Source organism: Pholis gunnellus, assembly GCF_910591455.1.
Source record: "Pholis gunnellus genome assembly, chromosome: 20".
Taxonomy (NCBI): Eukaryota; Metazoa; Chordata; class Actinopteri; order Perciformes; family Pholidae; genus Pholis; species Pholis gunnellus.
Window position 1 is genome coordinate 3627501 of NC_136547.1, and position 25000 is coordinate 3652500.

General features: G+C 44.1%; 1 protein-coding gene across 3 annotated transcripts in view; it reads right to left on the minus strand.

The window, feature by feature from the left end:
- LOC306712238 (disco-interacting protein 2 homolog C-like) overlaps positions 1-25000 on the minus strand; it is a gene marked incomplete at both ends in the record, with an annotated part of 40480 nt that overhangs the window by 2706 nt on the left and 12774 nt on the right. The window contains 33 exons of one of the 3 annotated variants that reach the window (XM_079181417.1): positions 1258-1315; positions 1429-1490; positions 2133-2303; positions 3341-3509; positions 4186-4316; positions 5196-5305; positions 5952-6063; positions 6418-6539; positions 6648-6771; positions 7639-7719; positions 9220-9320; positions 9506-9707; positions 10419-10533; positions 11584-11792; positions 12135-12271; positions 13778-13917; positions 14423-14537; positions 15391-15510; positions 15610-15703; positions 16363-16427; positions 16593-16695; positions 16783-16892; positions 17381-17504; positions 17782-17892; positions 18295-18386; positions 18644-18841; positions 18991-19110; positions 19331-19435; positions 20283-20405; positions 20531-20827; positions 22682-22807; positions 23819-23923; positions 24380-24451. In XM_079181417.1, coding sequence (XP_079037543.1) covers positions 1258-1315; positions 1429-1490; positions 2133-2303; positions 3341-3509; positions 4186-4316; positions 5196-5305; positions 5952-6063; positions 6418-6539; positions 6648-6771; positions 7639-7719; positions 9220-9320; positions 9506-9707; positions 10419-10533; positions 11584-11792; positions 12135-12271; positions 13778-13917; positions 14423-14537; positions 15391-15510; positions 15610-15703; positions 16363-16427; positions 16593-16695; positions 16783-16892; positions 17381-17504; positions 17782-17892; positions 18295-18386; positions 18644-18841; positions 18991-19110; positions 19331-19435; positions 20283-20405; positions 20531-20827; positions 22682-22807; positions 23819-23923; positions 24380-24451 — 4124 coding nt within the window. Of the gene's footprint in view, positions 1-1257; positions 1316-1428; positions 1491-2132; positions 2304-3340; positions 3510-4185; positions 4317-5195; positions 5306-5951; positions 6064-6417; positions 6540-6647; positions 6772-7638; positions 7720-9219; positions 9321-9505; positions 9708-10418; positions 10534-11583; positions 11793-12134; positions 12272-13777; positions 13918-14422; positions 14538-15390; positions 15511-15609; positions 15704-16362; positions 16428-16592; positions 16696-16782; positions 16893-17380; positions 17505-17781; positions 17893-18294; positions 18387-18643; positions 18842-18990; positions 19111-19330; positions 19478-20282; positions 20406-20530; positions 20828-22681; positions 22808-23818; positions 23924-24379; positions 24452-25000 lie in introns of all 3 variants that reach the window. The other 2 variants (XM_079181416.1, XM_079181418.1) reach the window with 2 other exon arrangements.

Consider the following 25000-nt stretch of genomic DNA (forward strand, 5'->3'; position numbering starts at 1 on the left):
CTCTTTGTGTCGGTGTGGAGGAAGAAGAGACGCCAAGAAACATCCGTCACTTTAAACCAACCCGTCAACCACGACTCTTCAACTCCATCTAAACCTGTGCAGCATCAGATTAAAGCTCCGTCTACTCAGTTTAAAAACTTGTTCAGTAAAACGGTCTGAAGAGGGTTCAAATAAAACAAGTCAACTTTCATATTGTAACAGTAAATATGGATTTGTGGACCGAAATCTTCTCCGGGTAATTTAAACCAGAGTTTAGAGTAAACTACCCACAATTCACTTCTACAACTGTTCCTAATTCTTCCTTTCAAAGGAAGATTGAAGTTTGCTTGTTGACTCGACACCTTTGAGAGACTTTTTGTGCATATTAATCTCAACAAATGAGACGTTATTGTTATTATTCGGCTGATAATTGCTTCTATTTAACCTCCGTGACGTGGATCTCTTTGTCACAACATATCATCATTTCTGTTTTGATTATCACTAAATTAAATATCGGTGTATATTAGTTAGACCTGAACAACAGGAAGAAGGATGTAGCTCTACAATCAGAAGCATAAAATAAATAAAGTGACTCTGATTCAACACGTGACGAGTGGTTACAATCATCATTTAAAGGAGTGAAGCATGCTGGGTGTCTGTTTTCTGGTCCACATCATGGGCAAACACGAGCCGGATGAGATTCCTTCAGACGCAGACGAAGGTTTCAGGGCTTTGACTCACTGAGCGTGGGAGGACGGGAGCAGGAAGAGTCGGTCTGTCGGCACATTTGATGCCATTTCAGTGAAACTGAACAGTTTCTTCATGGTGAGAAAAGATGAATTTCTGAAATCACTGTTTTGTTTTGTTTTGATCGTGAATCTTATCCTGCTACGAGGTGAAGAAACCTGATAAATGGAGGTTTATTTGTATGATTGAGGCTTTTTGATGAAACGTTGTGTGTTTCTCGGTGAAAGCTCTTTGAACTCTGGCTGCTCCAGAGAATGTTTTAAACGGATTCAAACTAAAACCCGGTTTGTTCTGGAGAGTGTCGTCAAATAAGGAGCGACTGTTTCCTGTAAATAGAAGTTCTCACATTTAGTTCAGAAGATGATAATCTTCAGTCTCTCTTGGACCATTAAAGGGTTTATTTGGGACAGAGGATGTCGTATATGCACAGATTGTAAAAAGTCATTTTGTGCTTCACAAAATAAAATAAATGAATAAAATCCTGTAGAAACATGCTCCATGTGGATGTTACTGTATCTCTGCATCACTCACCTTGCCAGACTCCATTAATGGCAGACTGTGAGGAGAACCTCTCTCCACCAACCGAACCCTGAAACACACACACACACACACACACACACACACACACACACACACACAGGTGTCAGGATGTTGTTGGGTGAAGAGGAGGAGGATGAAGAGGAGGAAAGCAGGCTGTGGTACCTGTCGTGACGCAGCGCTCTCATGTCCACGTACACAGTCGTAGGATCCGGTCCTGAAGTGCCCTGCAGCCAATCACAGCGTAGACACAGCGAGCATGAGATCAGAGACATTTAACAGTCACTCACTGGTTGTAGATGCAGTTTCTTTTATTTATAATAAGATATTTATCTTTGCTCCATATTGAGCATTGTGGAGCAGATGAATCCCTGACATGCTGATGAAGCAGCTGCAGAAGATGAAACGTGTTGATGTTGTTAACGTGTTGACGTTGTCAATGTGTTGACGTTGTTAACGTGTTGACGTTGTTAACGTGTTGACGTGTTGACGTTGTTAACGTGTTGACGTTGTTAACGTGTTGACGTTATTAACGTGTTGACGTGTTGATGTTGTTACCGTGTTGACGTGTTGATGTTGTTACCGTGTTGACGTTGTTAACGTGTTGACGTTGTTAACGTGTTGACGTGTTGATGTTGTTACCGTGTTGACGTTGTTAACGTGTTGACGTGTTGACGTTGTTAACGTGTTGACGTTGTTAACGTGTTGACGTGTTGACGTTGTTAACGTGTTGACGTTGTTAACGTGTTGACGTGTTGACGTTGTTAACGTGTTGACGTTGTTAACGTGTTGACGTTGTTAACGTGTTGACGTGTTGACGTTGTTAACGTGTTGACGTGTTGACGTTGTTAACGTGTTGACGTTGTTACCTGCAGGCAGATGGCCAGGTTGACTCTGCAGCCGAAGGCCGTGCTGACGGATCTCGGGTGAAGGCCGAGGTCTTTGAAGAGCTTCGAGAAGGAGTGTGTGAGCGACATCCTGGGCCTCTCCTCTGCCACCACGACGCAGGCCCGGACCCGGGACAGATCTAGACCTCGAGCCTGGACCAGAGACGGGAGACCACATCACATTACAGAGGAGCGAGAGGAAGATTCACAGGGAGGGCAATAGTGCAATACCAGGATCAACAATAACAGATACTAAACAATACTTGTTAAATGTTTTCTAGTAAATACAAAAAGCCGTAAACCGGTTTCACTGTTTCACAAAATACTGTTTAAATGAGCAACACTTTGATTTAAACCTCAACTCTCAGATCTTAGGACTCAATAATATATATATTGTATATAATATATACAATAAAAATATATATGAACAGAGAGAAATTATAAGAAAAACATTATGTTCAAATATGAGCATTATACTACAATATATAACAACAATTAATATGCAACAAAAGTACATCTTTTTTTTACTTTACTTAATTTCTTTACTGTAAAAACAAAATAATTGCTGAAACTGTCAATCAAATCTCCTAAAATTCTTGTTTCAGTGAATACAGTTTGATTCCTGTGTGGAGCAGGAGAGAGGACGAGGTTTTATGTTCTCTGTATTATATGATGATCCTGATTTATTAAACCAGGAGATGAAGATGATGAGATGTTGTGAATCCTTTCGGAGGTAAACGTTTGAGGGTTAAAGGTATGTAAGAGAACGATGCGTGTCAGGAAAGAACATTTGTAGTTTCCTCTTCTGCGTACGGCCTTCAGTCTCCATGGAGACTTAAAGACGGATAATGACTCAAATTAACTCCGCTGTGACCAATCAGAGGCGTCGGTGACAGCAGCAGTCAGACGTGTCCTCAGGCTTCAGCAGACAGAGACGCAGTCGCAGATTATTACCGCCGACTAAAGACTTGTTCTAGTTCTCTCTACTTCTAGTCATCATGGTTCTGTTTCCATAGAGGAGCAGGACTTTTATTTTGAAAATCAAGACCACAGAGAGAAACATGTGATGGGAGCAAAAAGAAACCGCCGTTTCATGTCAGGACGATTCAAAGCTCTGGAACCTGGCGGTTGAAAGCGGTTAAACTTTGCTGAATAAACGTCACAAGCATCCCGTGAACCGAGTCTCTGACCTTGAGCGCCTCGGTCTGCAGGCCGAGTCCTTTGGTGCACAGCTCCATGACGCTGTAGGAGCAGAAGGTGTCTCGCACCCTCAGCTGGCTGACGGCCAGCAGCCACAGCGCCGGGTTGGACTCCAGCTCCACCGGGGGGATCAGGATGGACTGGTGGCCGGAATACACGCTGCAGAACACACCACACGCCTTCCTTTAATGCATTTACATTTACTGTCCATGAAGGAACCACAGACAGAGAGTCAATCATCACTACAGTCTGATGTGAGTCTGATGTGAGATATTGTTGCTTTAAAGTCACAGAGGGGAGATGTTTTCATACCGAAGGTGATTCATGAGACAGAAATCTGCTCTCGCCAAGTTCACAGTTTATGAGCTGAGGATTTAAAACTAAGCAGAGCAGATGAAATGTCTGCTCTGCTTAATCGGCAGCTTTCTGACATGAATCACAATCTGAGTATAACGTGTACAAACTGTAATGATGATGATTATAATAAAAAAGGTGCAATGACAGATGATCATCAGTGATCATAAAGAACAAATGTGAAACGTGCTCGAAACGTGTGATAGAAACAGGTGTTGAGTCTAATGAGAGATGAGTTGCATTATGGGAAATGTAGGATCCAGTGTTTTTGGAGCTTGACAAGTCAAAGTCAGGATACCTCTCTGCAATAACTGTATTTATTTTTGGCCACTTGTTTGCAGAAGTTGTGAAGTCAATACTGACATATCAGTTCCTTTACAGTTGGTATGTGAAACTTTATTTACACATCCATCAGTTACAGAGCTCTCTTTGAGCTCTGCTGTTCTTTCAGTGTGTACAGTAAGTAGACGGAGACACCAACCTGCAGAGACACCAGAGGACGAAGCCGAGGCCGCAGTAGGGATCCAGACAGATGGCCACTTCTCTGGACGGGTACAACTCACACTGCAGCTTCACCGACCGACAGAAGGCTCCAACGGCATTATGGGACATCTGGAGAGAGAGAGAGATAGAGGGGGGGGGGAGGGAGGAGAGACACAACAACACAAACACACACCGATGAATATGGAAACAGACAGTTCATCTTAACATTTCATACTTGAAGGAATTCATTCATGCTGTAGTATCAGGACTAAACTTTTCTTTTTCCAAACACAACTTAAAGTTACTGTGAGGAACTTTAACTTGTGTTGGTTCTGGTGCCCCCTGTGGACTAAAGTGGACGTGTCTCTGAGCACCAGAGTCTCTTTAGAAAACCTCTCATGTTACTGCAGCAGGTCTGACAGTCTGCCCCTCTCAGTCCTGGTTCTGGTTCTCCCGTGCCTCCCTTCCCTCCAGCGGGTCCAGCAATACGTCCTGGGTCTCCAGCAGCGTGGTGATGGTGTTGGCTGGAGGAGGAGGAGGAGGAGGAGGAGGAGGAGGAGGAGGAGACGCTGCTGCTGACGGGAGCTGAGCTCTCCTCCTCCCTCTGGAACTCTGGATCTGGGTCTGTCCACGGTGGACCGGTCTCTGCTGGAGGATCTGGGTCTGTCCACGGTGGACCGGTCTCTGCTGGAGGATCTGGGTCTGTCCACGGTGGACCGGTCTCTGCTGGAGGATCTGGGTCTGTCCACGGTGGACCGGTCTCTGCTGGAGGGTCTAATAACTCTATAGAAACAGACCATCTTCTCTCTGATGGTCTCTTTACTGATGGAGGTCTGATAGAGGATCAGGACTACACTGAGACTGGTTCAGGACCAGATAAACTTCCTCACAGTAACTTTAAATAAATGTATTTGCTCAGATGTATTGCAAACACTGATAATAAAGCAGCTCTGTGTGTTGTGCACTGAGTGATGACTGATGGATGATGAGGATTAACTCTGAGCTGACCTGGACTCCGGCCAGCATGCCGGTCGTGGACACGCTGAAGTCCAGATAGGCCAGACCGTCAGGGTTGGTGGGCTTATAGAGAGCTGGAGGCTTCTTCTTTGGCAGGTCATCTGCAGCACACACACACACACGTTTGTTTTAGACACTCAGAAACACTGAACTCAAGTTGAACCCACTGCGTGACTACAGCAGCTAGTGAGCAGCCGTTGATGGAGGTTTAAAGTTTCCTGCTGCAGCAGATGTTTCGTGACGTTGACTGAGTTCAAACCAGGATTGTTGTATCTTCATGAAAGACAAACATTTAATACTTCAAGTGCACAAAAAAGTTCACATTTGTATTCTCTCTCTGACTGAATGTTTTCTGCAATTCCCACCTCAACAGTATGAAGATTATAGAACCTAAAAACACAACGCAGTCACATTATGCTGGAGGAACATCTGGATCCCACATTGTTGTGGGATCGTATCCACTTTTACAGCGTACATCATCTCCTGTGTCACCTCTCTCTCTCGTGACAGACATAGTTTTGTTGTGACTTCCTGTCTCCAAACTACGACTTCTTCAAGTACTTTGTGTGTTTGTGTGTCTTTGACCAGTGTGTAGCGCTGTGTGGATTACTGCGTCCATGTTTGCCTCTTAAACTTCACATGTTGCCGGTGAAACACAAAGAGAGGATGAAGGTGTTGATGTAGGAGCTGCACTCTCATGGTTGAGGTTAAGGTTGTGTTCTTAAGGTCAGAGGTCAGTGGGCGTACCCGTGTCGAGGACAGGCGGCCAGTTCCTGATGTCCACGGTGGCCGTGGCCTCTTTGGAGCGCAGCAGCTTACAGATGATCGCCGTGGTCATCACACAGGCCGAGTGGCTGACCTGCAGATGATAGTTTGAATATTACACTGTAATATTTAATGTCGTTATTTTAATATAGCTACACAGCAGCTAGCAGAGCCTGCTAGAGGAGAGTTTTATATTTTAATATTGGATGAAATAATTAAACATCTCAGTGCAAACAAGTGAAATATTAGAAGGAAGATACGACTTGATAAAGATTTATTATCTCTACAAGTCTGGTTTTTAGAGAGATCATTAAAGAGCAATAAGAGTGTAAATTAAAGTACCCACAATCAGAGTTGTAGGTAAACTAATCGTGACACAGTTGTGGGATTAGCAGCAGCAGAGTCAGCAGAAACACAAAGTATGATCTGGTGGTTAGTGATCTCTGACCTCCACGATCATCTTGACGGTGGGCAGCGTGGTGGAGATATTCTGAGGGTGAGGCGGTCGCACCGTGATGGGAACACAGCCGGCGTACAGGGAGCCGTAGAAGGCCGCAATCAGGTCAATACCTGCACACACACACACACACACACACACACACACACACACAGAGGGGTGTGAGGGATGAACTCAGCTTTGTTGTTCTCTGGGTTAAAACAGCCTGAGTCCTCTCTGACCTGGTGGGTAGACCAGAGCCACGTGGTCTCCCTCCTGCAGACCGGCTCTCTCCATCAGCAGAGCCGCCACTCGCTCCGCCCTCTTATGGAGCTGCAGACAGGTGAGGGAGCTGGACACCGCCCCCTGCAGGAGGAGGAGGAGGAGAGAGTGACGAGAGGAAAGAGACTAAAGCAGGTTAATGTTAAAGTGAACCACATGGACCTCATTACTCATCTCTCTATTTAAGACCAGGTTTGGTGTCACTCCCTCAGGGTTAAAGGTGTGTTCACAACAAATGAGAACAAAAGGTTTCTGCTCGGTGCGATCACTTGTCATCTTGCGGACAGACCTGACAGCATGAGTTCAGACTTTTTACAAAAAGAGCCTTTTTTATCAGTTTATTGCTATGAAATCAAAGTGAAATCTGTTTATTTTGTGTTGGTACCACCGTAGTAAACCAGCCTATGTGGGACTCCCACGACGAGTGAGTGAGATGAAAGGTGATATTTGTACTTTGTATAATCGGTTTTAATATAGCTTGAAGTCAGCATGCTGCAGACGATGTCTCGTTCTCACAACATGACTTTAGCCTGATTTTCTACTCGCCGAAAAGCAGCAGAAACATTTGCATCACGGACCAAAGTTGTTCATAAAGGAAACAACTATAAATAATGAAGACGTGACAACTTCAACACGCAGGACTAAACACTCAACATATCAAAAAGGCCTCTTAGAGACTATGAATAAAGGTGCTTTTGCTCAAGTCCTCATGTTGAACAATATTTCAGTATCAGGAAGTGTTTGTCATAACGAGCATTATTAGCATCTTTAAGATATTTAGGATGCATCGTGTCTTGTAATAAATGTGAGGAGATACTGTGACTAGTAAACGTAGAGACTTCCTGTCTCCGGTCATGTGATGTGACTACTTCATAAAAGAAGGGACTTCTTCTTCTGCTGCTGCTGTAATGTGGTGAGGTGTGGCTGTGGGTGGAGGTGCGTTGCTGTTACCCTGGAGCTGAGCAGAGTGTAGAGGACGTGGTCCGGTGTGGTCTGAGCCCTCCACTGCAGAACCTCCGACAGGAACAGGAACTGAAATGCAGTCAGAGAAACGCTTTTATTTAGTTTTAGGTTGTTCAAAACGTCAGCATCCAACCAACAGTACCTGAGTTACTTTCTCTGGTGAAATATATCAGCAAACACTGGACACTACGCCGGCATTCATGGCCCACAATGCAATGCTTCAATGGAAGTTAAAGACACTTTTTAAAAGGTGATTTTCAGTGATTTGAGTTTGTTTTAGTCTGTGTTTTTACTTTAAAGTACACACATAAAAACACAGAGTAAAATGAACTAAACTAAAGTAGTAAAGTGAAACTAAAGTAGTAGAAGTAGTTTTAGTAAACTAAAGTAGTAAAGTTAAAAACAAAGTACACTAAAGTACTAAACTTTAGTGTACTTTGTTTTACTCTCTGTGTTTTCATGTGTTAACTTTTGGCTTTTAGTTTATTTCATTATCTTTGTGATTTAAATGCGTTATATTTTATTGCAAAGCACTTTGTAACAATGTTTTTAAAGGTGCTATAAAAATAAAGTTTATTTTATTATTATTAATAATAATATAAGAATCTACTTTGCTCTGTTTAATTTGTTCAGCTCACAAACCAGCGTTTTGGTCACATGAGGTTGACACCGGCATATATACAGTATATATATACACATATATGTGTATATATATATACACATATATATATACACATATATGTGTATATATATATGCACATATATATATGTACGGGTTCACAGAGGCCCTAAAACGTGAATCACACCGTCAGCACATCATGTAAAACTGCACAGGAGAACACAAGTGGAGAAAATTTCTCTGCAGCCGATACAGGACTCGTCTGTGAGTAAATCTTTAGTTTAACGCTTCATATCCAGCTGAGACTGCAGGACGTTAAAGTGGTCGAATCAATACCAATAAACCACAAAGCAGGTGAGAAACAAGCTGCCGACTGGAGAAGAAACATTTTCACTGATGCAGCAACTGAAACCTTTTCTAGAAACAAGCGGTTTGTCGGCTGCTGAATGATTGTAAATCAGCCGAAACTTTTATTGATTCTTTAAAACTTCTCAATGAGGAACTCATCAAAACCTTCTGCACATTTCAAAAGGCTTCACGCTCTAAAATTCATCTCCAGACACAGAGGAGGAAGTTATTCCTAAATGATCAACGATATAATATAATTTATATTTAATACACGACTAAAATCAGACCCGAGTGGTCCGGACATGTGAGTCCACTGTTTGTATTAGAGACTCATCTTATTATTTAAAGGATTTGTCAGTGAATCTAACATGTAACATTTTCTAAAGTTAAAAAAACTAAATATTCAGTTTTTAATTTCAAAGAACACAGAAAAGAAGCAAATCCTCATATTTAAGAAGCTGGAACCAGAATGATTTCTCTGTAAAATGATTTAAACGCTTGGCTAATCAATTAATCTACTAATTGTTTCATCTCTAATGTTGTTTTTAATGTCGTAGCCGAACCAATAAAGAACTCAACAGAGCAGACAGTCTTTTGTTTACCTGGTCGTTGTCGTCCGTTTGTCCTAAATCTCTGCCACTGGCCTGAGCGATCCTCTTCCCTGACACCAGATTCCCCACCATCACAGAGGCAGGTCCGATCTCTGCAGCGCACACGCACACGCACGCACGCACGCACGCACGCACGCACGCACACACGCACACACACACACACACACACACACACACACACACACACACACACACACACACACACACACATTAACATCTGTGCACAGTAACGAGCCACCGTCCACAAACCCGTGAACACTTGTGTTTGCTTTCCCACCTGGTTGTTTCTGCCGGGGTTTGGGCAGGTTGGTGACGCAGGTGTGGGGGCACATGAGGACGTTGCAGGGGTGCAGCCCCCCCTCCAGGTACAGCTGCTTGATCTCCGACAGGTGGATGCCGCCAAGAGGGGTCTTGGGCAGAGTGTTGGCCGGGACCAGAGCCAGGCAGAACACGCCCACCCCGTGGATGCTGTCGATGGCCTGAGAGAGACGGAGGACGGTCAGACACCAACGGAGGTTTACAGGAGAAGGAAAGACATGAAGTGGCAGCTAAACGGCTCCACTGCTGGTTTATAAAACGACCCAGATCTTCCTCATCAAACACACTAGCGTTTCCTTTAAGCCCGCCTCCCTGCCCTTGATTCAGCTCAGACAGCAACCTCCGGTTCTGAGAAGTGAAGTCAAAGCTTCATGTGTTAAAGCTGCATTCTCTCTAGTGTCCACCAGGGGGCGACTCCTCTGGTTGTATAGAAGTCTATGAGAAAATGACTCTACTTCTCTCTTGATTTATTACCTCAGTAAACATTGTAAACATGAGTTTATGGTCTCAATCTCTAGTTTCAAGTCTTCTTCAATACAGCATGATGTTCATTTAGTAAATGATGGTCCATTTAGAGTCAAACAGACCATAAAGCAGGGGATGCTTTAGGGCGGGGCTACACAGTGATTGACAGGTCTCTAACAGAGATGTACGGTGTCTCTACGTCACTCCTCCTCAGTCCAGATAGGGTCACTTCCTGTTCACTGGCTGCTAAAAAAACATGGCGACGGCCAAAATATAAATTTTTATGTTTGTTTAATTAATTGTTTGGGAGATTTATTAAATTTATGATGCTGCACATGTTAGGAAAACGAGAGCAGCGGACCAGGTGAGAGGTGAGACAGGTGAGACCGGTGAGATGCGAGACTCACCTGCAGCACGCGGCTCATCCACTGGAAGCTGTCCTCCTCGGTGGAGTCGGGCCGCTGCTCGGCCACCACCACGATCCTCTCGTCCCTCAGCACCGTGACGGAGAAGACCGCTATCCTGCAGGGACGGAGGACCAACAGCATCACTCACACTGTGTTCAGTGGTAAGTTAAACAATGCTAAGTTAAACAATGGTAAGTTTAAAAAGATTTAAATCCTAATTATTTATTTTAAAACATTTTTTGTTATTCTTTTTTTTTGTTTACAGCATGTGCATTTATTTCACTTTATTTTGTATTTATTGTTTTCTTTAACTTTACATTAATTGTATTATTAGTAATATGTTATGTTTGTCACTATTTTAAATGTATTTAATTTAATGTTTTATTTTTTTTAATTAACCCGTTTCCTACAAGTAGATTTGTGTGTATATATATATATATATATATATATATATATATATATATATACATAGACGTATATATACACACACATATATATATATATGTGTGTATTTTCTCCTTTCTTTTAAATCTATCTTCTCGTGCACTAATGAACATGTTGACGCATCTTACATATTGTAGATTGGGGCTCTTTTAATAAAACAATACAACTCAATAATCTGAACAAAGTGAAGGTTCTTTTGTTAACTTGCTTCCTGCTGCAGCCTGAAAGCTTAAATAGATCTGAGGAACGTCACCAGAGTCTGTGGGGTGGATGATGAATTTGGACACAATTAAACTTCACTCTATTACTGGTTCTGGATTCCTCCACTGTTGCCCTATTGTATTAGATTCATTATGTGTGTGGGTACGACTCATTCATCAGGCTGACAGGGAACGTGCCAGACATCTGGCTGCTTTTTAAAGGGACAGTAGAGACGTTTAGAAGTGTGCTTGTATGAGAAATCACTGGTTTTGTAAATGGAGTCTTGTGTCTTTGAAGAGAGTATAGAGAGCAGCTTCAATTTCTCGTTTTGCAGCTGACTCCGTCCACATCAGTACGTTGCTTTGCTCCCGTACTGGTACTCCATCTACTGTAGTACTACACTGTAGTACTACTTGTAGTAATACACGGACTATGGAGAAGTACCTCATACAAACACACTGTCCACTGGACCCTTAATGTGACTTCTAAACCGTCTCCTGGTGGTTCTGGTCCTCCTCACCTTCCCCTGTAGACGAACTTCATCGGCTCCACTGCCAGCGCCGTGGCCACGATGTCGTCGGCGTTGTGCCGCCGCCCACTCACCATGATGAGCCCGTCCATCTTGCCCGTGATGAAGACGAGGCCGCCGGGGCCGATGAAGCCCAGCAGGCCGGTCCGCACGAAGGCGTACTCGCTGACCAAACCCCCGCTGGAGCTCACCGGGTAAACCTGCACACACACACACACACACACACACACACACACACACACACACACACACACACACACACACACACACACACACACACACACACACACACACACACACACACACACACACACACACACACACACACACACACACACAATTATTTCACACTGCTGCTGCTCTTAATAAAGTGGATGTTGTGGCCGAGGTTCATTTGATTTAAAGTTTAAAGTCCTGTCTTTCAACTCTGCATCTTTTTATCAAGATCTCCATCATGATCACACACACACACACACACACACACACACACACACACACACACACACACACACACACACACACACACACACAGGCCTCCCCACCTCAAAGGTGTTCTTGGTCATGCCCGTGAGGCCGTAATAGGAGGTGCCGGTGGCGATGGAGCAGACGCAGAACTCTCCGATCTCATCCGTCTGACAGAGCTGAGGGACGCCTTCTGGTTTCACCACACACACCAGGCCTGGGGGGGCAGAGAGGCAGACAGACAGACAGAGAGACAGAGAGACAGACAGAGAGACAGACAGACAGACAGAGAGACAGACAGAGAGACAGAGAGACAGACAGAGAGGGAAACACAGGGTTAACACCTTTTATTGTCCTTCTGTCCTCATGAATTAACTCATATTTTCTACGAAGGGACACAAATGAACAAATTAAACTCCTGCTGTTTATGGGAATAAAGGAGTTAAAGTAGGTCGATGTCGCCCGGTTTAAGTTTACAGAACGTCTGTGAAGACCCAGAACCAGGTTACAGGAGGATTTCCGTTGTCACAGCGGGTGTAGTTCCCGTGTTGACCACTGGGTGGTGTGAGTGGACGGCGTAGAGTGTTTATGTGTTCTTATGGATTAGAAGAACACACCTGTATTTGTGTGAATGTTCCATTTACATTCATTCATTCATTTATTCATTCTCACTGCATCAGTGGAAGACAATGAGCAGAATTCCTTATGGACATAAAAATAATTTTTATTTAATGTTTAATTTCCTGCATATTCATCTGTGTATTTATATATATATATATTTATCTGAGGAAGTATGACAGTAGAATATATAATACTAGTAGAACAGGATTTCCACACACACACACACACACACACTAATACTTAAAAAAATGACTTTGATGTATCTATTGATTAGATAGAAAGCTCCCATAAAAGTATTTTTGGATGTTGAAGGTGATTTTGGGCTGCAGCTCACAAAATATTCAGTATTTAAGGAAGTTATATTTGTCATTTAAATGAGCATTCTTTGTATAAAGACATCGGTTTAAGTGCAGAGAACATTCTACCATTGTTATTATCTTCTAATAAGTTATCTTAACTGGTTGAAACGTGCTGTAATAATGTTTGAGAGGTGAGTACATACATTTGTTTCTACTGGTTCAAGCGTCTTTTTATGGCACTAAGCTGAAAACCTTCTGGCCGAGTTGTTTTAGGTGAAAACACATTGTGCAGACTCATCGATATTAAAGTAACGGCTGGCTGCAGCTCTAATTAAGCGTAAAACAACAGCTTTAATTGGATCCCTGGTGAGACTCCAGCCATGTAATAAGGTTACTGGTGTGTGAATTATATCTTCTAATCGTTTCTTTTGTTCAGAATAAAGATGTCTGTGTGACTTTGTCTGGACGACGTGAAGCTGAACTCACTTCACTCGCTCCGTCACGAGCAGAGAAACGCTGAAGATTTAAAACTCATTTTAACATTTAATGGACTTAATGCATGAAAAACCTGAAGGTTCAACTCTGCAGAGGGACAAAGTACGAGCGCTCGTGTACTTACAGTGTACAAGTACACATATAAACATGAACGTACAGCAAACACACACGGGCATCTTTAATGATAACTTGGCCGACAGAAGAATTACAAGTTTAATTTAACATTTAAAATGAAAAGTATCTTTGTTTCTCTCACACACACACACACACACACACACACACACACACACACACACACACAGACGTACCTCCAGGTGTGACGGTGCCGACGTCCTGCACGGTGAGCACTGAGAGACGTTCCTCCGTGTCCACCCTGACGACCCCGTAGGTCAGACCCTGCATGGACAGGACGCCTCGGCCCGGAGGCTGACTGCTGTCCTCCACCGGCCTGAACACACACACACACACACAGACACGTCATTAACCTGCAGTACAGAGGTTCACTGTGAGCATACCGCATGTTATTAGTGACTCTACTGACTTTAGAGCGCCTGAGGAGGCGGGTGCTGTGTGGTGTTGATCACAGACTGTATGGAAGAAGGTATTGATATTGTTTTTGGGTGAACTGTCCCTTTAAATACGGTTTGGTAAACTTTGAGAGAAACTCTTTGTCTGCAGGAGTCTGCATTGATCTGTGGTTGATTGATCAGTTACTGCAGGTGCAGACAGGCTCCTTCTGTGTGTTCACTTCTTTGTGTTCACTTGTATACATGTCTGATGATGTGTTTACAGTCTCTGTGTGTGTGTGTTTGCACAGACAAATGTGTGTGTGTGTGTGTGTGTGTGAGAGAGACTGTTTGCATATTTGTGCTTCTGTGTATGTGTGTGTGTATGTTTGCGTAATCAGTGTACGTAAAGCAGGGTTGAGTGTGTGTGTGTGTGTGTGTGTTTACCTCCGGATGGCCACTGTCAGGGCCTCGGGCGAGCTGGCACAGGGACAGATGACGTCGGCTCTCAGCCCTTTAGTCTGAAAGACGTTGAGGAAGGCGTCGCAGGACGAGATGGACCCTGACACACAGCGGCAGAAACAAACTGTTCAACTACTTTTACTGGAGACGTGAAACAAGAATCAAACATTGTGTTTCATCAGATGTCCTGGCTCCCCTGAATTACAATAAAAAAACACTCAAAGGATCATTTCGCACCGTCGCTGTAGGTATCTGGTGCTACTTGTATGTCTTTGTTAAGGTTATGTTATCGTGAACAGGGAACATTTGAAAGAAATGTCATTGGCAGCGTGTCCTTTACTTAAAGGTACATGTAAAGACTTACATGTATTTATGGTATAAAACCCTGAGTGGATACGTTAAACTACTTTGTCAGTTTCAAAGCAACCAATTCTCACATGAAGTCTTCTAGATTAATTAAACGACCCGCTTCATTCTTTTAGTATGAAATATATTCTGACGCCTCAGTGAAGCTAATCAATCGTCCTGATGTTCAATACGTTATTTTACTGAATGTTTCGAGGTATGTTCTGTGTCATCATTGTGATCAAAGCCTCTCTGGTCCAGGACTCTGATGAAAAACTGATTTTATATTCCCACTGAGGTTTTCCTGGTTAAATAAATGGATTCTTCCACTTAAAAACCTTCAGTTTTGTGTCTGATGTCGTAATGCACTTGGAGGCAGCTCCCTGCTGCCTCACCGTACAACACACCATAATTCAGTCCAGTCGGGCTGAAAACCATTTATTGTACCAAATGTGCGGCAACGGACACATCCGGCTCTATTCCTGTGAAGTGACCCAGTTTCTCCCGACTCCCCCAGAGAGTTTATCTATTTCTCTGACATTCTCTTATGTCCACGCCGCCGCTCTAAACCTAAAGAGCTCCGCTGTGGAGGCCGAGCGTGAGCTTACAGGGGTTTGATCCGTCAGCCACCAGCAGCATGCGCAGCGAGCTTAGGTTGATGTCCTTCTGGTCCTTGTGGGCCACCAGAGCCCAGTGCATGTCCCTGGACTTCACACAGCCCACCTTGGCTGCAGAGGGGGGAGACGCACACAGACGGGGGGGGGGGGGGGGGCATTAGCATTTCCTCTTTGTGACGGACAGGTGAGCGGAGGTGAGGTGTGTCTCACCTTTGTACTGGCAGACTTTCTGGATCCACGACAGAGGGTTCACCTTCATCAGCGAGTAGGGCACGCTGATCACGTGCATCATGTTCATCACACTCTGCACGACACACACACATCATGACACGTTAACATTTAAAGGGTTTAAAACTCACTAAATGAGCAAGTTTATCTTCTATATTTATACGTTTTCTGACCATCTTTGTGTCTAAACTAATATTCTTTCCTCAGCTCAACGAATGAGGTTAATAAACTTGATATTTTTCTGGATATATTTGTATCCCTACATAAAAAGAACATGCAACATATCATAAATAATCAAATCATGATGCTTTACATTAGATTAAACAGTGTTACTTTAACTCTAATAACAGTTCTGGTCGTTGCTTTACTTAATCCTCCACATTAACACACATATTAGTTGCAGTATATCTACCGTTCATGCACTTTAAAAGTCTGTTAAATCTATCATCAAGGCTGTCTAATGGAGGCTGTATTTATGGGAGATATTACTTTTTTTAATATAGTATAAAAGAGTTTTGTTAAGTATTAACTTTTAGTTTGAGCAATTATGAAAAGCAAGTTCCTGTGTCTCCTTCTCACATGAAGTCTTCTAGATTAATTAAACGACCCGCTTCATTCTTTTAGTATGAAATATATTCTGACGCCTCAGTGAAGCTAATCAATCGTCCTGATGTTCAGAGCAGATTTTACTGCACATGTGTAACAACGTAGCGACGCCGTGACTCCTCCTCTCACCGTCAGGATGCCGTTCCACAGACCAACGTCCTTCTTGAAGTCCAGAACGTTCACGATGGTCTCCGCTGCAGACAGGAAAGGGTTAACTCACTAAATCATGACCTGGAGGCTCTGAACCGTGTGTGTGGGAGGGTGTGTGTGTTTGTGAGAGTGTGTGTGTGTGTGTGTGTGTGTGTGTGTGTGTGTGTGTGTTTGTGCGTGCGTGCGTGCGTGTGTGTGTGTGTGCATACCCTCGGTGTAGCTGCAGGACTGGGTGAGAGCCTGGCAGTGTGTGAGCAGAGCGATCCTCGTCACCGTCACTCCCAGCACGCTGCCGTCCTTACAGGTTTTATACTGAGACACAAACCACAGGAGACAATATCAAATATATATATGTATGTGTGTGTGTGTGTGTGTGTGTGTGAGTGTGTGTGAGCTCACCTCTATGTAGGCTGTGTCGTTGTTTGCATCTTTGATGTGAGGGAACCAGTCTCTGGGAGGTTTGGAGAGATGCTTCGACTCCGTCACAAACCACAACAACTTGGGCCAACCTGCAGAGAGAAGTTTATTTAAAACATTACTGCAAACACCTCCAGTTTACCTCATCCTCCTACTTTACCTGAGTACTTCTCCTCTATATCGCAGAGGTACATGTATTTTTTCCTGTACTACATCTCAGAGGTACATGTTGTACTTTTTACTCTTCTACATTCATTCATTTATTTATTTCAGCATTTATTTATTTCTGTATTTGTTTATTAAGTACATTTAGCAGATTACATACTTTCACTTCATTTAACATTTTGAATGCAGTACTTTTACTTGTATTTGTACTTCCTCTCCACCACCGGGGAGTAAAAAAAACACATTTTAATTCCCAAAGAAAACACACAAAAACAGACTTTTGTTTGTTTCCTTGTTTAAATTCCTTGTTAATAATCATTTAAAGGTTCACATCCTCATTGCTCATCATGTGCAGTGAGACAGTGAGACAGGTGACCCCCCCCCACAGGGAACCCTACATTCGATGACCTCTGACCTTTGAACTGAGGGATCTCTCCAGTGGTGCTCTTGGGGAGTCCCTTATGACAGGCATCACTGGTCAGAGCCACGGTGACGCCACAGCTGCCCAATAGGAATCCAATCTGCTGACTGCCGGCATCCTATTGGACGATACAGGGAGGGGTTTAAACACTGATTGGTTGTTTACAATGTAACATTATCAGAGATCAGAGACTAGAAACACATGTTTTACTGAATATTGGAGGAGAACCATCGTCAGTAAAACTTTATTTACACTGTGATGGTTAACGTTAAACTGTGTCATCAATCTGATCCCAAACTAAAGAGAAATAGATCAGCTACAGAGCGTTTGATTCGTTGAGCAGCACAGCCAGGTGACAGGGTTAAAAGCACATTTAGGTGGGATTCATGAGGTACCTTGCGACTCAGTGGGACCTCTATGGGAACAGGAACCACCTCGGCCAGCAGGCAGCCGTAGAAGGCCACCATGAAGGCCACGGGGTCGTTGTTAGGAAACACCAACGCCACCTAGGAGAGAGAGAAGGAGACCAACCGGGGTCAGAGACACCCGATGTCTGTTTGCTAAACACAGCTGGATCGTCACATTAAAGGAGGTCGTAGTGTTTAATTTTAGCTCTGTTTAAAGGAAGAGTTTGACTTGTTTGGATTTAGAGTTGGAGGAGAAGATTGAGACCACTCTCATATCTGTCTGTTCAATACGAATCTGTGGCCAGCAGACGGTTAGCGTAGCTTAGCATCAAGACTGGAGTCACGTTGGTTTTTGAACAAATTAAATGAAGCCATTGTAAATAATACGGACAAATACAAAAAACATATTAAAAGAAAAACTTGCTGCAAAGGAAACTAAACATCACGGGATAAATAAAGGAGATAAAGTGAGAGAGACACAGTGGGGGAGGAGTGACTCACCCGATCTCCCGGTCGGACCATCGGCTCCTGTTTGCTGCCCAGTTTGTGGAGGATGTTGTACGCAAGTTTGATGCTGCGAGACCACAGCTTTCCTGAAGGGAGCAGGACACAGGAGACAAGGGAGGGAGGGAGGAGGAAGGGAGGAGAGAGAGAGAGAGTGGTGGAGGGAGAGAGTTGTGGAGAGAGAGGGAGAGAGAGAGGGAGAGTGGTGGAAGGAGGGGGGAGAGAGAGATGTTTACTATAGTTTTTTCCCAGAAGAAGTTAGAGTAACTGTATCTGAACTTATCTAAACCACATAACACAACTTAAAGCACAGCTCAATAAGCTGCGTGCTGATTGGACGTCTCACCATATGTGAGGACGTAGAGGGGCTTCCCCGCCGTGTCCAGGCTGGTGAGACAGGGCGCTTTAGGGGAGATGGTGCCCCAGCGCTGCAGCGCCGCCTCCAGGGACGGGGGCCAGTTAGTGACCACGCCCAGAGCCTCGCCGCGGATCGCCATCATCTCAGCCCCCTCAGGACGAGGCTGGTTAGGGTCCGGCTGCTGGACTGGAGACGAGGACACAGACAACGTCATCAGGGAGACAGTTAAAGACGGAGGAGCCAGGTTTAACACTCAGGTACCTTCCCTTTACTATTTAGTATAAAGACAGCTCAAGTTTGGAGAACTTAAAAAGAATCAGACAGACGTGTCTCACCCTCCAGAAGTTCATCAAAGTCATCCACAAAGAACTCCCTCAGTGGAGGTCTGCGCGGCTGCTTCAGCGTGTTCACAAGCTGCTGGATTTTAGCCGACACGCGACTGCTGACTGGAACACCTGTCAAAACACCCACACACACACATTTGGTTTGATTTGCACCTTATTAATGATCTTGTTTGACCCTCAGGATGAATAAAGCTAATGTTTTTTGGGGGCTGATTCGGCTCATTTATCTACAACAAACCCTTTTAACTCATAATTATGACTTTCTATCTCATGATTTGGTAAAAATTTCGAGCTCCATTTCTTTGTTTTTAGGCCGACGGTGTCGTCTTACCGTCGCCCGTCTCCATGCGCTCGGCGTTGCCGTACTTCTGCGTGTTCCTGGCGATGGTCCCCATGTTGGCCATGTGGTGGCGCTCAACGCGGGAGTGGGTGGAGTCTGACGAGTAGCCCGTCACATCCGGGGGGGCCGAGTGATTCTCTGGAGGGGAAGCAGGCAGACGGACAAATATTCATCACGTTGCGACGTCTCTGTGGTTATTTGTGGTCAAATCTATAAAGAGAATTTATTCAACATACACTTTAATAACAGATTTGTTTTAACGTGCTCTTAATTTGTTTGTCTATCATATTTAATTGCACATTTTAATATTTTTTCTTCTTAAATTATTACACTTTGTGTTTATTGTCACGCACCGATCATCTGTTTACTTTAAACTTTTTCCAAACTTTTTTAAAATCTTTTTTCATTTTGTTTCTGAATATAATACCTGTTTCAAAATCAAATATAATATCTGTTTTTTTTCAAAATAAAATATAATATCTGTTTTGTTTCAAAATAAAATATAATGCTGTTTCAAAAATAAACTTCCTGTACAGCCTGAAGCAGGTTTTATTTCTATAGAACGATGTTAAATTATTCTGTTCTTGAGCTGTTAAAATCCTTTAAATGTTTTTATGTTTTAATTTATTATTTATTTTATATATTTTCTGTTGTATTTTGTTTTGTATGTTTATGCTTTATTTAAAGCTCTTTATTTATTTAAAAATAACTTTAATGAAAGCAAAGTTTATGATTTGAAGTGTGACATTTCTACACAAAACCTGCATTCATGTGATTTAAAAGAAGCCTGTGGGACTCTGTGTAACACAACAATAAAGGCGAATGAGAGATATGTTGAGATATGTCAATAACTTTTAAAAAAAAGAGCTCTGTTCCGCTGAAGTATTTGACTGTGTTTGTATTTGTTGATATTAAAATGTGAGTGTTGACGAGTTGGACGTACCGTCAGACTCCAGCGGCGGAGGCCACAGCATGTCGGACCCAAACTCACAGGAGCGTCGCAGAGATCCTCCGTTCTCCGCGACGCTCAGCACCCCTTTCCTCTTCAGAGACAGGTGGCCGATACCTGTAGACACACACACACACACACAGGTGTGTTTTACTGAGGGCTGCACGCTGATGCAAATGTAACGTCAAAGGTGCGTCCATTAAAAACGGTGCTTTTATTGTGTAGGGAAACGTGTGTCTCACCGTGGTGCGACTGCGACAGGTGGCTCTGCTGGTGGTGCAGCTGGCCCAGGTGCGTGTGGCCCAGGTGCGTGTGCGCCAGGTGCGAGAGGTGCGTGTGCGCCAGCGAGTCGGCCAGCCGCCCGGCGTTGCCGCTGCCGCCGCTCTGTGTGGACGAGGACGAGGACGAGGTGGAGCCCAGGTGGGCGGGGCCCAGGTGTGACGGTCGGCTCATCCAGTGCTCCATGCCCGACATGTCGTCTCCGGGACCCGCCTCCTCCTCCGAGCCCGACGACGAGTCGGAGCACAACGGCGACAGGCCTGGTGAGAGGAAACCATCATCAACACAACAATAACAACAACAACAACAACAACAACAACAACAACAACAACAGACTAGAAACACATCAATGATGTCCTGATCACATGTTTTACTGAATATCGGAGGATAACGATCGTCAGTAGAACTTTATTTACACTCTGATGGTTAACGTTAAACTGTGCGGCAGAGATAACGAACAACTCTCACAATGTCAATAACTAAAACACCATTTAGTTCAAATTGGCTTCAAGCTGCTTTAAATAAAAACAACCACAGAGACACAACTTACTTCTTTAGTTAAACTCAGAGATGCTACGTTTAAGAAACCGAACATCGTAGAAAGATTCACGTACATCAGTTTTCTTTGATTAGATGTCAGCTTCACTTTGTCTCAAAAAGGTTAAAAATCAAATCATGGCTGAAGAAGATTATTACATTTCCTTCATTAAAGTCCAATCAACACGTCGGCTGTGATTACGTTCAACCGTACGAGCTCATATTGGAGGTAAAGGTCGACGCAAACACATAATCAGTAGTTCTTCCTGACGTTTCAGCCGTTTGCAGGCCTCAGAAAATGTGCATGTCGGCAGTGTTTTGGGGGTGAGATGAGTGAAGATCATAACCCTGTCTGTCAGATTCTCTCGGGTCACATTCAAAGTTCTGCTGAGACGACCAGCGAGGTTTTAACTCTACAAACATCTCTTTAACCCTCTGAACCTCAAGTGTCCACAAGTGTTAGAAGATGGAGGCTCTATGTGTTATATATACTAAACTATTTACATGTTTACAACCTCTACTTCAGCCTCTCCTCTCCTCTCCTCTCTCATCCTCTCCTCTCTCATCCTCTCCTCTCCCATCCTCTCCTCTCTCCTCTCTCATCCTCTCCTCTCATCCTCTCCTCTCTCATCCTCTCCTCTCATCCTCTCCTCTCTCATCCTCTCCTCTCTCCTCTCCTCTCTTCTCCTCTCTCATCCTCTCCTCTCCTCTCTCATCCTCTCCTCTCCTCTCCTCTCTCATCCTCTCCTCTCCTCTCTCATCCTCTCCTCTCCTCTCCTCCTCTCCTCTCTCCTCTCTCATCCTCTCCTCTCCTCTCTCTCCTCCTCTCCTCTCATCCTCTCTCCTCTCTCATCCTCTCCTCTCTCTCCTCTCTCATCCTCTCCTCTCTCTCCTCTCCTATCCTCTTTCCTCTCTCATCCTCTCCTCTCTCTCCTCTCTCATCCTCTCCTCTCTCTCCTATCCTCTTTCCTCTCTCATCCTCTCCTGTCTCTCCTCTCCTATCCTCTCTCCTCTCTCATCCTCTCCTCTCTCTCCTCTCTCTCCTCTCCTATCCTCTTTCCTCTCTCATCCTCTCCTCTCCTCTCTGTGTTCACTTCCTGAAGTTCAGTCAAAGTTTCTCTGAATTGTCATCACATTACTGTTGGTCTCAGATGAATCAATCATGACTTCATAGTTGCGTTAAAGAGCTCAGAATTGAATGTCTTTCACAGAATCTGATTAAAGTAAACGGTTTATTAGTGGCCACATTTTTTATTGAAAATATTTCAAAATTATCAACATTTGATGAAATATCTCAATTTTAAGCTTCGTTTCGGCTGCATTTTTTCCTGAGCGTTCGTCACAAATGATGTGTTCAAGGACCATCGGAAACATGCAAATCTGAAGATAATGACTTCTGGCTGTGATGAACGGTGTAGTTTTGACGGCTATTTAAAGAAAACATGCTTAATGCAAAGTCACAGAAAGATGATCAGACTCTCTGTAAAGGTGCTCGTCTGATTGGTTCTACTGTAGAAATGTTCTCGACAGCAGCTCGGGGGAAGATCTTTTTGCGGTGAGTGTTACTGTGTCGTCACCTGGAGGCGTGTACGCGTCCATGGACGTCTGCACCACCAGCGAGCGTCTTTTGGAAGGCATCGGCACCGCCACCTTCCGCTCCACGTGTCGCGCCAACACGGCCTGCACCGCCTCGGTGTGGACGTCTGGACAGAGACACATTCATTCATTCATTCATTCAGTCATTCACACAGAAAAGAGGAGGAAAACGTGTCTGGCTGAGTTCACTGTTTCACTGAGTGTGTGTGTGTTTCTATTTAAATCAAGAGATTAGATTCTTAAAACACTTTTGAATCAAACCTCAATGAGAAGAGCCAAATGTCCCTTTATACACTGTTGTTGTATAATTAACTCTGTGTTTACTTAAAGTTACTGTGAGGAACTTGTTGAAAGTGTTGGTTCTGTTGGTCCCTGTGGACTAAAGTGGTCGTGTCTCTGAGCACCAGAGTCTCTTTAGAAAACCTCTCATGTTACTGCAGCAGGTCTGACAGTCTGCCCCTCTCAGTCCTGGTTCTGGTTCTGGTTCTCCCGTGCCTCCCTTCCCTCCAGCGGGTCCAGCAATACGTCCTGGGTCTCCAGCAGCGTGGTGACGGTGTTGGCTCCCAGAGAGAAGCTCTGCTCCTGGAGGAGGAGGAGGAGGAGGAGGAGGAGGAAACGCTGCTGCTGATGGGAGCTGAGCTCTCCTCCTCCCTCCGGAGCTCCGACTGTAGGTCCAAGGCTGCAGGTGAAGCCGGATCTGGGTCTGTTCACGGTGGACCGGTCTCTGCTGGAGGATCTGGGTCTGTCCACGGTGGACTGGTCTCTGCTGGAGGATCTGGATCTGTCCACGGTGGACCGGTCTCTGCTGGAGTCTGAGCTGAAGGAGGTTCTGGTGAACCTGCATGATTTCATCTGGTTTCACCAGAATCCAACCCGGTGGCTCCGATGACGAGCATCAAGAATAACTCTATAGAAACAGACCATCTTCTCTCTGATGGTCTCTTTACTGATGGGGGTCTGATAGAGGATCAGGACTACACTGAGACTGGTTCAGGACCAGGTAAAAGTTCCTCACAGTAACTTTAAGTAGACCTGGACTGGATAGCTGGTATCAGTGGAGCATTTAGATGGCGACATCATTGACAGCAGTGATGATGTCATGCAGGTGTTCTCTCTACCTGATCGGTAGCGTTCGTCTCTGGTGCCAGACGTTCGCCGCCGGTGGAAACGGGCCGCAGAGGGGGGGCCGAGCGGGGCCCGATGAGACATGGGCCCCTCCATTCCTACAGAGGCAAGCAGGCAAGCAGACAGACACACACACACAGACACACACACATTTATATAGACACACACAGATATGCACATACACGTTTCACAAAAAGCAGTAAATACGTTGCAAAAAAAAATAAAAAGAGGAAAAAACAAACATGAGGATGATTTGAAATCGGCAGAAAAATGATATTTTTCTGACATCATAAAAGGTGAAATCATAATAACGTGGTCTTAGTGTGAGACGGACAGGACCTCTTTATCCCCGTGCTGGTGATGATGATGATGGTGGTGGTGCGGAGGAAGCAGCTGAGCTCCAGGGAGTCTGATCCCATGTTCACTAATGGCCAGATCGATGCCCTACTATGACAATAAACTGTGTGTGTGTGTGTGTGTGTGTGTGTGTGTGTGTGTGTGTGTGTGTGTGTGTGTGTGTTCGGGGGGGTCAGAGGTTGCTAAATCTGAATTACCTCTAGCATGTGGAACAAATGCCCTGATCAGTTTGGACCTCTTCTTCTCATAACCCTTCTGAGTGATGTCCCCTGTAAACACATAGAGATAGATAGAGAGTGAGAGAGACGTGACGGCTGCTTTTTTATTATTACTACTATTAATCTACTCATTAAATAAAGTATAAAAACATCTTTATTTATTAATTTTACACCATGAAAAGCACATGGCGCTCTGTTTTTATCGTCATGGTCCTGCAGCCTCGTCTCTCCCAGTCTTTTAATGTCTCTGTCTAGACCGTTAATTAAAGATAAAAACCAAACAAACAAACAAAAATAAACAATGGGATGAGTAATGGAGGAAACGAAGAAAGAGAAAGAAAAAAAGAATAAATGCAACAATGTCAACGAAGAAAACCTCGTCTTCGTCTCACTTCATGAAACGTGACACTCGTGGACAACATGTCAAAGCTTTTATACGAGCTGTGAAGTGTGTTAAAGCTGCATTCTCTCTAGTGTCCAGCAGGGGGCGACTCCTCTGGTTGTATAGAAGTCTATGAGAAAATGACTCTACTTCTCTCTTGATTTATTACCTCAGTAAACATTGTAAACATGAGTTTATGGTCTCAATCTCTAGTTTCA